This window comes from Chamaea fasciata, unplaced genomic scaffold, assembly GCF_029207755.1.
Source record: "Chamaea fasciata isolate MVZ Bird 193981 ecotype frontalis unplaced genomic scaffold, bChaFas1.0.hap1 SCAF_8, whole genome shotgun sequence".
Lineage (NCBI taxonomy): Eukaryota > Metazoa > Chordata > Aves > Passeriformes > Sylviidae > Chamaea > Chamaea fasciata.
The window spans coordinates 5,517,790-5,530,460 of NW_027094093.1; the positions used below are offsets into that span (position 1 = coordinate 5,517,790).

General features: G+C 42.7%; 1 protein-coding gene across 1 annotated transcript in view; it reads right to left on the minus strand.

Moving 5' to 3' along the window:
* UNC80 (unc-80 homolog, NALCN channel complex subunit) overlaps nucleotides 1-12,671 on the minus strand; it is a 129,139-nt gene that overhangs the window by 52,572 nt on the left and 63,896 nt on the right. The window contains exons 28-34 of the mRNA XM_066189462.1: nucleotides 11,110-11,210; nucleotides 8,243-8,440; nucleotides 6,104-6,211; nucleotides 5,249-5,387; nucleotides 1,747-1,928; nucleotides 1,252-1,383; nucleotides 549-735 (exon numbers count right to left, since the gene is read on the minus strand). Coding sequence (XP_066045559.1) covers nucleotides 549-735; nucleotides 1,252-1,383; nucleotides 1,747-1,928; nucleotides 5,249-5,387; nucleotides 6,104-6,211; nucleotides 8,243-8,440; nucleotides 11,110-11,210 — 1,047 coding nt within the window. The remainder of the gene's footprint in view (nucleotides 1-548; nucleotides 736-1,251; nucleotides 1,384-1,746; nucleotides 1,929-5,248; nucleotides 5,388-6,103; nucleotides 6,212-8,242; nucleotides 8,441-11,109; nucleotides 11,211-12,671) is intronic.

Genomic DNA, 12,671 nt, shown 5'->3' on the forward strand with positions numbered 1-12,671 from the left:
TTGTGACTCGTGTCATGTAACTCTGGCTGTCTGAAAGTTTGGTACTGACCTTGATCTGGTCACCTGGGCTCCCCCACTATTCACCATCAAGGTAGAAAACCCCTGAGGAAATTCAGTATATCCTAAGTTCCATATCTTAAGACAAATACTGCCAAAGAGCAATTCCTCCCATCCTTTAATTATTTAAGAGTTAAAGTTAGGAAAGACAGATTTCATTCCTAGTGTTGCATATTCTCTTGTGTTAAATCCTGCAAGAAACTGGGAGCTTTGAGATGTTAAATGCTGGCAAGTTCCACTGAAGTTGGGGCAGATGGGGTCCGTGTCTTTATCACCCAGTAAGAACTCAATATATGTGAGGTTTTGTCTCTTTTTTAAAACTAATTTTCAAATACACTTTTTTTCAATGACCCTTCAACAAATAAACGTGGTTGGGACCTTCCTCACACTATAAATCAACTTTCCTGGACATCACTACCCTAAGCAGTTCTCTGTGTTTGTGGGAAATGCTCTCAGGTTGCTGGAATGCAGTTCCTGGTCCCAGAGCACACCTTCTTCTTCCTGCTCAGAGCTTGGTGTGCAGGATGGCTCGTAGCAGGCCTCCTGAGTGATGGGGATGGCAGTGATCAGACTGGCTTCCCGGCCCAGGCGTTTCTTCTCCTCCTCCTGCTGCAGGTTCTTCAGGATATGCTCAGCCCGCTGGTGGGAACGGGACACTGCTCGGGCAGAGAATGATTTCTGTTGGGAGGAAGAGAGAAGAAACACAGTCTGAAGCTCTTAGTTAAGATGCACACAGATTTTCAGACAAAGGCTTCACCTCAGTGACGTTCAGTAACTCTATATTTTCTAAATATAAACCAGACTAGTGCCAGCTGAACAGAGATTCACCAGGAGAATTATTGGCAATAATCCTACAATAAGCTTTGGTGCAAACTTCTCCCACGAGACACCATGTGAACCAGTGCAGACTAAATCATCTCTCAGGCAGTTCTGTTGAAAAAAAACCTCTTGGAGAGAGAGCAGCTGTGTGCTCCTAAGATCTAAGTTAGTGTCTCTCACAGTGATATGAGGTGCACTACAGTACTTCAGTGAACAAACAGAAAAGCTTGATGCCCGTGTGTCCTACACAGACTATATTAGATATTTTCCCAGCTGAGAAAGACAATCTCAGAGGTTAATCCACATCTTTTGGCTTAACTGACCACAAACCTCTATAGAGAAAAAACAGTGCTTACTCTCAGGATGTCTGCTTACCGACTGATCTTCATTTATAGGATCCTGCACACTCCCACTGCACTGAGGGACCCAGGGAGGGTCAAACATTGGCACAGATGGCATCCCCAGCACAGGAGAAGGCAGAGTGAAGTTTATACTTGGAGGAGGAATCTAAACAAAACCATGAAAGACATTTTGTTACAGCAAAGTAATATTCTCAGGAATTTAAACATGAGCACAAGTACCCAAGACATAAATTAACTGTGCCAAATCTTCCCACCTCTGTATCTTACTAGACTGTAAGATACATGACACATATCTTCTCTGATATATCTCCTGACCTGAGTCCACATTTTATTCTCCCTATTTTATACAGGACTTCTTCATATCACCTCCCCCACTAGAGTGAGACTTATACAATCATTTTTTTCCCAAAACAGAGTTTCAGGAAACTTCATGGCAGTCTGTCATTAAACATCTATCCCACAAGGCAAGTTGTAAATGTTATCATTAAGCTTCATTGGTCTTAGCTACCTTGAAGATCTGCTGTGCTCCCTCTTCCATCCTTGGCCACACCTGATATCTGAACCTCCAGAGTGTGTGAAATTTAAGAATGGCATTCAGTCTTTGCACTGTTTCTGGGTGATGAAATTCGGACATCAGCATGTCAGAAACGGCCTCTGGCACTTTCACAGCACACAGCAGGAACATGGCAGCTGCAAGGAGAGAACATCTCATCACTTGTATTTCTCAATAATGTGTTTATTTAGCAAAAAAACCCATCAGGTGTACAAACCCACACCAAAAGAAATCCCATCTTAGCTCCATCAATAGGATCACCAATCTACCAGGCCTAGAGAAAACTATATTGCTTCATGAAACCGAGCTCATGTGATTCCACCTTTTGGAGCCACACGGCATTACAGCTGAAACTTGTAAATTCTTCTGGAAAACCTGCTTTTTAAAATAAAGTACACCTTTGACCTTCTCAGCCACAACTCGTTTAAAGTAAGAACATCTCTTGAAGTAAAGGGACTAATTGAGTCTGGCTTTCAAAGGTTCCACTTCCAAGTGATTTCTGTGTTGATTAATCAAGGCTGATTTGACAGAAACTCTGCCTTTAACAGAAGTTCTGGAACAGGAGACGGTGTCCCAGAGGAAGTCACATGGCTATTTTCATGGGTAAAACCAGTTCTTAGTTAAGTGGGCTCCATGCAATGATCCCAATCTCTCTGCAAGAGGAAACAGAGCAAGACAAAGCACCATGCATAACAGCATAATGGTCGCTGAGGCAGGACACTCCCCTCTACCACAGAGAATCTTTTCTGCTCTATCCACCATCTGGAGCATAGCTCTGGACATTCTTCACTTCCTTCGTGAAGTAAGGAGATGTCTCAGGCCAGACAAAGGTCAAGCAGTGAGTTACCCCTGGTGCCAGGAGTGCAACTCCAAATAAACAACTGAGTGTAAAACCAGATGTGAGGAAATAAGCTAGAAATTCCTGACTGAGAGACAGTTTTAAAATCTATAAAAGCTACACAAACTTCTACGGGGACAGACGTCTCCTACACACTCCCTGAAACACACAGGGGATCTTCTCCTGTGAGGTCAGACTTGACTCCACAGACACTTTCCCTAGGAATGGAAAGATCCTGTATGTACCCCATCATCAATTAGGTGGTGAGTACATTGGATCTTAAGCTGTACTGTTTCTTTGCTGGCTGTAATACAGGTACCATCTCTCATGCTCTGTATCTTATCTACTAGCAGTTCTTTCTGTTTTATTCCTGTGTAGTAAATAGTCTGTTTAAAATCTTACATCTGTTAACTTTGTATCTATTAAATAAATAATTTATTCTATAATCGACCAAATCCGCCATTATTAAAGAACTCGTGAACAAGAGTGGGTTTTGGGGTGCTGGGCACCCCAGTAAAGCTACAGCCTGCTGCCAGAGGCCTGGGCAAAAGACAGGGACTTATCTAAGCTCCCACCTCCATCTCTAACAGCAGCTGAGCTGACCCATAGTTGTTTCAATGGATCAAATATGAATATAAACAGACATTAATTAAAATACAGACTGATGGAGGCCAATCAATGCAAATGGTGTCTGAGGAGCACTGCAGGAGACAGAAGCAGAGGGATTAGTGTTGCTGTGGGAGTTCAATGGTGTTAGGGAATCCACGGCTTCTTTGACCAGCAGCTCACAGCAGAGCACTGAAGACAATTTCTCTGGATTTGGTGGCTGTTCCTCCACAGTAGCAAGAAGACATTTGCCACTGTGTTTTCTTCAATGCTTCTTCAGCAGCTGCCAGGCCCCAGAGCAGTGCTCATGGGAGGCAGTGTGACCACTGCAGGAAAAACAAGGCTACTCTCTGACTGCCTGGGCTCCTGGTGCTGCTCAAAATCCGTGGGGGACCTTAAGTTTCACCAGCTCAGAGAATCTTCTGCTCTCTAATCTCCTCAAACTGTAACAAGTCTTCGCAGAACAGACGTAAAAGCACGAGTTCATTCTGAAGCAACCAAGAAGGAGCAGAGCCTTGGGAGAGGTCAGCAGATGGTGCTGTAGTACATTACCAAGGCAGTCTGTTCATCCAGCTTCTGTACAGCATCACTGGGGGTTTTCACTGCTTGACCTCGATGAATGCAATTTGTGCTTGGGCTGTAATCACCTGCTACCAAAAAAAGCTACTACCGACCCTCAAAAGGATTTTAATCCCCCCTTCAGGAAAGGGGGAAGAATGAAGATGTATTTCAGAGGCTGCTTTGGAGAAGCAGCCAGCTAGCACTCCTTAGGAAGAGCAGCAATGATTTCTGTTCATCTCACATTAGCACACACTGCCTAGGAGTCTTTGGACAGGACAGTAAGGCCAGAGACGACCTCTCGAGCCACATCATCAAATTTCTTTCACAAGACCTTAAACCAAAGGGCTTTTGCTTTCTTCTCTGATGGTTAGAAATCTGTTTTCCACATGGAAGTAGTCATAAAAAGTTATCACTCATCTTCATTCTACTCTAACAAATTATTCTTAAACATTTGATGAATATTATTTATTTAAGTAATAATTAAACAATCCTTTCTCTTTGACTGGTCTTCTGTCATTATGAAGAGTATAGATATCCCCTCTAGTCTTCATCTGAGAAGCCGAACATCTTCATAAATATCTTATTTCAGTGACCAAAACTGCGCTTTTAAAGTGCTGTGTTCTAGGTAATCGTACATCATGCTTTACAGTAACACTAATACTTTGAATGACTAATGAAATGCCTCATCCTGACTGTGTTTATTTTTTCACAGCCGGTCATTAGGTCAGTCATCTTTTGGACAAGGGATAAACTCTGAACCTAGATCATTCCCATGGGAGAATAGCCAAGCTCATAGCAGAAACTTTGCAACAACATACATAATTTTATATTTTATTGCGATGAATTTCATCCCATGTGCAGAATTTCAAAGTACTACTTTCACAGGTATATGGTGTCCTAATCATCTCTCTTAAAGATGTCTCTCAGCTATGTGTCATCAGCAATCATCTGTACACTTTAAAACCAAGTGGAAATGAAAAACTTAGATCGTACCATACAATAACAGCACTTAATGAGCAACGCTGCTGTCTCCATGCAACATAAGAATTTTCCTTTGTCATAACAGGAGCTATGACATTTTCATTTTCATTCCCTGCGTCAGTTTTTGTATGAGCTCTCAACTGGTGCAAACATTTCCATGAGGCAACATATGTAATGATTTAGTAGAGACTGGACAGACTGAATCACTATGTTTCCTCTGCCTAAAAACCAAACTGAATAAAAATACTGATTTTGATACTCGCCAAACATCCACCACATCCAGGGCCCCAGAGAGAGTGCCCTTCTGACCACTTCTGTTCCACAGAGCACACAAAGGTCTATGAAAACCAAACAGCCCCCAAGAAACCCTTGGTGGCATTCAGATTCCTCCACTACAAAACTGCAAAGCCCTGTGATTGACTGTGGGGAGTGCAGCCACAGCAGCCATTCTGAGTGGTTAGGTTCTCTTACCTGCTGCTCCAGCCATGTGCTCATCCACACTGAGCAGGAGCTCCCAGGCTGCTGGCTGGATGTCCCCATACATCTCCTCTGTGAGGATAGGAGCTGCCTTGATCAGCAGTGACAAAGGGGCAGGCGAGAGGCTCATCACCTGCAACAAACCAAGCCTTGCCTTAGGGCTGAGCTGTGCAAACTATCCACAGGGAAGCACACACTCAGTAATTTTACCCTGGTTTTGGTCTGCAAATTACCCACCAATAACCTCCAGGTTCATCCATTTCTGAAAATGCTCCACAGAGGGGACATGGCTTTCAGCCTAAACTAAAACAGCAGTGTTTCCAAGCTAGTTCCTGAAGCCTTTTGCTTGTCCCTCACATCACCAAAACACCAAAAGAGAGGACAGAAGGAAAGCCAAACTCCCCCAAAGTAGTGCAAAACCAGCAATACAGGTCCATTAAACTCTCACCAAGAACAGGCTCATGAAGAGTCTGTGGCTTCTTCAGGAACCTTGAACAAGTAAGAACAAAGAAAACTAATACTGTAAACCACCAGGCTGAAGTTAAACATACATATCTGTGAATTCTTTGGGTTTTTGTATCGTCAGCTTTGGTGAAAATGTCACTATGGAAAGCCAGAGATGAAGACTGTGATTTAGTGGAGCTAAATGTTTAAAGGATTCTTTGTTTCCTTAAGAAGTTTAAATTCAGTATTCCTCAGATTGGGAAAAGATGTAGGGCTGAACTGATTGATATTCAGGAACAGTTCTTCACATGGGCTTGGAGATCCATATATATTTTCCCTCTTGTTGCATTTTAACCTGGCACCCATATATCTGCCTCCCTAACTAGCATATGGCCTACTCAGTACCTGATTCCTGATGTATTTTAGCATTCCAGAGTCCTTCTTCCCTTCCAAGTTGATATCAATCACCCTCTTTTTAAGGGAAGGAGTTCTCAAGCATGACTTGTCTGAGCACTGGAAGGAAATAAAAAGAAAGTGGCATTCACATTGAGAAATATTTCTCAAAATGTGGAAAAAGAGATTACAGACAAGAGGAATTTCCATATACTAGAAACCATCTGGTACCAGAGCTGTAGCACAAAGCCTTCTTCTTTGCTGGCAACAAGTATAGGTAGTATCAGTGAGACAACATGTATCTAATTTTCTTCTATTTTTAACATTGCTTTTCCCAATAAAATCTTAAGGCAGAAGAGAGTAAACCAAATGGAGAATGTGAATGTTCTATGTGTAATCTTCACTAGTGGCACACTCACCATTTAGTTAAGTAGGTTAGAAGCAAAGTGTCTACAGCTTCCCTCTAAAAAATTACCAATGGAAGTGTTCAGTGTACAGAATGATTACTCTCACGGAATCATAGAACCACTGACGTGGGAAAAGACCTCTAAGATCATTGAGTCAAACCAGGAGTCCGATGCCGCCAAGTCCACCACTAAATCATGTCCCCAAGTGCCACATCCTTACATTTTTTGAAGCCCTCCAGGGACAGTGGCTCCACTGCCCCACTGGGCAGCCTGTGCCAGGGCTGGACAAACCTTTCAGAGAAGAAGTTTTTCCTAATATTCAATCTAAATCTCCCCTGGTGCAACTTGAGGGCATTTCCTCTCAACGATGTCCCTTGTTTCCTGGGAGCAAAGTTCAACATCCACCTGGCTGCACCCTCCTGTCAGAGAGTTGTGGAGACTGAGGAAGTCCCCCATGGGCCTGATTTTCTCCAGGCTGGGCTCCCCCAACTCCCTCCGCTCCAGCCCCTTCCTCATCTTCTCCGGACACACTTCCATGTCCTTCTTGGACTATGAAAAAGATCAAAGATTATCAATTGCACTCTGGAAGTGAGGTCTGTGCAAACAACTTGCATGTGTTTGTAGGAGACCTCACTGCCTCTCAAAATTCTTTTTTCCTGCTGTTTCTTAAATGCTTTGATGGTTTGATGTATGAGGAAATGCATATCTCTGTCTTGCAATTCAAAGTTGGAGATGGAACAAGATGCAGGGATGCACAGTTCTTTTGGTACCTTTCATGAAACATACCGGCTACTCTTGCCTGCCTTCTGCAGAGGAAATGACTGCCTCTCTTTCTAAATAACTCATGCTTTTCTGTGCTAGAGGAAAATGTGGGGTTTACAGTTTTCAGGAAAGCAGAAACATTAGCTTCTGCTTCACCTGCTGTGTGCTTTCTTCCATGAAAATATCCTTCAATTTTCTAACTTGACAGGAAACAATCTCCTGGTTGGTGAAGGAACATAACTGATTTTTCTTCTTCATATGCCACTGCCAGAGATGATAGCCTCTTTACCCGACTGAAAGCTTCATGACAGTTTCGTGAACATTTTTGTTTTCAATGTTACTGCAAAGCAGTTGAATGGCTCTGGCCATTACAATTATTCAGGATAATTGTAGTCTGTCTGCTGTGGTTTAATTGTTGACATGATTCAGTTGGTGCCTGGGTGGATACCTTCCTAAAAGCAGAAATGTATTTCCACTGAAGTTAAAAGCACACTTTTACAAATAAAAAGGCACAAAGTTGTCTGAATATCCTGCTGAAATGTCATTAAAAGGAGACAAACATTGAAGACTAATGTATACAATTCTTGGAACAGCTGAGAGCTCAGACCTGAAAGAAAGAAATTGCAAAGATTTTATGAAAATTTCAAGAGTGACTCTTACTAACAAACAAGAAAAAAAAAATGAACAAAGAGAGACAGAATCCACAGGGTAGTAAGTAGAGGCCACAATAGAACAGTTAAATTGAAGTCAGGCTGTAAGCTTTGTAAATGATCTTATAAGCAACTAAGATTCACCCCAATCAATACAGATTACATTCCATACATAATGCTGAATGATTTAATGCTGAGGTTTTTTACAGCAAAGCTAAGCTTAGGAAAAGCTACATTCATTTTGTCATGAAAGAACCATTAGGCAGTTTCTGAGGGCAATTATGACATGCCTGGACAAATCCTAAAACATCCTGCTTTTTCCATTTACTCACTTCCTTTTGTTTTTTGCCTCTGGCCACATTGCTCAGAGTGCTGTTTTCTCTCAGGGAGTCCACTGTGTCTCCATAGAGCAGTTTGATGGCCCGGACGAGGCGAGCACAAGACCGGCTGTGATGGAGGTAGCAGTGTGGGTGACAGTAGTCAATGTGTGTACATATGAAACTCTGCTGGTTGCATAATAGGATCATAACCTGGAAATTTAAAAAAAAAAAAATAGTTACCTATGGAAAACGAAATTACACAGGCAGGGATTGGGATTTTCCTCAGCCTAGCCAGGGAGGTGTGAAGCTCAATACAGTTTTAAAAAGGTATGTGTGTCTGTGTAGATCTTCATACTTACAAGAGGTTTGCAAACTAGCTGGGCATGGCTAAAGAAACATTAGTGCTAACAAAGCAAAAAAACAGAGGTGCTGTAGATGCATATATTCAGCTGGTGGCAAGGTTAAGGTTGAGGAAAACAGCATCCGATCAGTGTGCAGAAAAGCTATCACCACTAAGATGAGAGCTTGGACTGGAAACCGTCAACTAACCAATTGTTATTAAAGCTGCAACTCCACCATTTGGGGGTCAGTTTCTTTCAAGGGGTGCAAAGGGAAATATCTCAGTATGTTCTACAGTAGAAATAAGCTGTGGCAGTTGCTCTGCATATGCTTCCCTCACTGTCACTGGGCAGACCCATCCAGCCCAGCTCTCCAGTAGCTGGCTCAGTTGCTATTTCTACTAGTGTTGTCATATGGCAGCAAGGAGTAGTACAACTTATCTAAAAATCAGGTAAATATGTTGGAATTCAGCTATTCTGAGCCCTGCTTTGCTGCAGAAAAGGTATTAGGTCCTAAGCTACTTAATTAAAGTTAGCCTTGGCAAGTCTACACTTGAGTGACTGCTCTCTGGTGTAACTCAGATGGTTCCTTGCCAGAGCAGCAAAGCTTAGCCCAGCAGCTCTTTGTACACTGATCTTCACATTACACACAAACCCAGCCTCTTATTAGCATTTTGAGGAAAACACACAGGCAGCTCCAAGCCATTCACACTCTAGGTCTTAAGAGGCCTTTATGAATCTTTCTTTTTCCCCCATAATCCAGTGCAGAAGTACCCAGAACTACCAGAAGGAAGCGATCCAAATTTTCCACCCACTGTGTCTATGTCTGTGCAGCTGCAGTCTGCTGGCTGTCTCTCCAGGCTGCCACATCATTCTCAACCTTAAAATATTTAAGCTTCTAAAAATGAAAGGAGTTTCATCTAAAGCAAATCTGTGCAATGTTTCCTGTGTTTGCCACCTTGTTCTTGCCTCCTATCATTTTGGGGTCAATAAAGAAAAACTCAGTATTTGTATCAATGTGCAAATTGCACAGCAGCACTGGAACCTTCTACCAGCCTCTGGTCCACTCTTATAAATTGCTGTAATGGTACTCTGACACAGAGTGAGGACACCATGCTCCAGGCTCCCTAAAGGACAGGTAAAGGAAATGTTAACGCATTCATAGCAGCAAGTGGAACCAGTGATCCTATTGAGTTGTCTGCTTGTGAGAACTAAGTAAAGCAGGGTTTTGTTTTGCCTGTAGTTTTACTGACCATCTACCTTCCTTCTAACCAATGAAAAATATAGCATTGTCATGTAATAGTGGTACTTGTGTGTCATTAACTGTTCCAGGTGATTTTTCAAATTTTCCTTTCTCCTATGCAAGCTAGTCACATGTGAAGTGAGACAAACATCTCAAGTTTCCTTCAGAAGTCATGAGTTCATGCATCCTCCCACACTGAGCAACGGCACCATGATTTATCTTAAGCTGCTAACTAGGGAAATTCCCTTATCCTCTACTGATGCAGCATCTAATACATACATGTATGTCTAACATACTCAGTTTAGTACACTGAACTTCCAAATGAGGTGTAATCATTACACAGGACATTATAGTACTGGCAGAAAGCAGGGTAGTCCAGGGATGGAGGCACTAGATTGCAAGACATGGCATTCAAGTTCCCTGCCCTGCCAGCCTCATCTAAAAAGGACAACTATCAAGAACTGTTTCTGACATCAAAGTATTAGCCTGTTCTTGCCCACACACCATAGGAATGGGGCAGCTGAGAGCAGTCAGTGCGAAATATCTAGGGAAAAAAAAGAAGTTATCAAGTCAGTATTGACAGCTGCCTTGCCCAAAGGCAACTCAAAAGCCAAAGGGTGTCTGTGCTCACACACACATGCCATAAATCATTGCACAAGGCATGTGCAGAACACACTGACCATACCGCACCACCACAGCATGTCACGAGGCAATGCATGTCAGGGTGTGCAGTCCTTGGACACCAGTGGATGGAGCAGTGCAGATTTGCCCAACTGACATCTGGCAAGTCCCAATCACAGGCACAGAAATTGCCCAGAGGGATGTCTTAGACCCTGCATGGTCAAACCACATCTGCACTGTTGGACAGAGTCAAAACTATACAAGGCTCTGCTGGCTTACACGAGCAGCTTCTAACATGCCACTTCCCAGAAGCCGGGGGCCCAGCTCACACTGCAGCTCACTCTGCTGCTCTCCCTGAAATACACACTACTGGCCATGCTGGAGATAAGGTACTTTTCTATTTCAGCTAATGTATTTTTCAGCTGAGGTAGTTATGGCTGTCCCTGCACACCAAGGGAGGAAAAAAAAAAATTTTACATATATGAACTAGAGAAAAGGAGATTTAAGTCCATTTCAGAAATGGCAAACACACAATTTCCCAAGGTCGCAGCTTACTTACACTTGAGATCCTTTATGCAATATGGGAAAAGCACAAACTGTGATCTGGTTATTGCCAGACAAAGGCTTTTCTATTGAAAACACCGTCCTTGAGAGCACTGCTGGCAACCTGTACTTACGTGCAGCCACGACATGTTCCGATGATAGTTCTCCTCCAGGCCTGTGTTGCTCAGCACCTCATGTTCAATGCTGGGCTCGCTCGTGCTCCAAGGGCTCCCTTCTTCAAAAGAAAAATACCCAAAAGGTTGTTGTTTTTATTGCTCCCTATGTGCTTTAAGACTAGGGACAGCACTTGTAAGCCAGGCCAGCCTTGTGGGAACAGATGAGAGTACACAGAATATGCCACACTGGAAAAACTGCATTTGGACATCCCTCCCCAGTCCTGTGCTGGCTTGACACTTACAAGAACTATTTGGAACTATTTGCTGGTCAGTAGAAAACATTTGTCCCTCCATTTTTTTTGCCTTTAATGGAAGGGAAACGGATAATCTAAAACCATCATAAACAAGTTCTTTGCACCACTCACATGCTGCAAATGGTTGGTTTAGTGATCTGCATTGACTGGGCTCTGTGGTTAAAAAGGTCAACAAAAATCCAACCAGAAGTGGCATCCAACTGGAAATGCCAACAGGCAAAGTCCCTGCTAATTGCCCATAAAAACTGCTAATGTCATGGGGACGAAAGGGGAAAAAAATCCTGATTCTAGCACGCTAGAACACTTTAGAACTCAGCCAAGAGACAGATTTCCCTGAGACTTTCACTGACTCCTGTGTTTCCCCTAGCTACTTCATGCCCTATGGGCCTCCTATAAAACTAATACTAATAACGTTGAGTTGGCTGTAGATGACTTTTGGTTTACCCTTTTTCTCTTCTTTAAGTGAACTCATCTAAGTTTACAAAATTGACAATCCCACTCTCCATGTTCCCCTGCTGAAGCATCTTTGTGCAACATAAAAATGACTGCCAAACTTGGGAGGTTATTTCAGTTCCAAATGTATCCACAGTTTTTGGTTAACACCAATAGTGAGGGGAAGCCCTTTAATTAATCTGTGATGGAGATTTCACAGAGTAGGATGCACATCTTGTTTCCATAAGATAAATGTACGGACATCTGTCTTTCAAATACTAAGGAAAGCAGCTGGAAACCACAAAAATAGATGTACATGCCAGTATGTAGAAATATAGTATGCAGCATGTGAATGTTATGTTCTGCAGATAGGAATACATGTTTTGCATGTCACCTGACATGCTTATGACATCATATCCAACTTAGAATATGAAGCACATGCCTAAATATATATGTGTTTATATATATATATATATATATATATACACACACACACATACAGCCAATCTGTTGCTATGGAGAATTGAGTATCATATATACATACGACCTCATGCATTCACTATATCCTGTGATTCAGGGGTGTGTGTATGTGCATATACACAGGTGCATGTCCTACCCTAAAGACAGCAAGCGTTTGGCTGGCAGGCCAGCATTCTAAGAGCTCATGCTCCAACACGGTGTTGAATGGACAATCTGTGCACGGAGCCGACACTGCACTCAGGATTTGTACCGTGTTCCTCCCAGGCCCTAGTCCAAGGCAGTCCCTGAAGAGAGCTCTAGATTTTTCCTGGCCTGCAGAGGTGGGAATCTCTTGTCATTTCTAGCTCTGCTGCA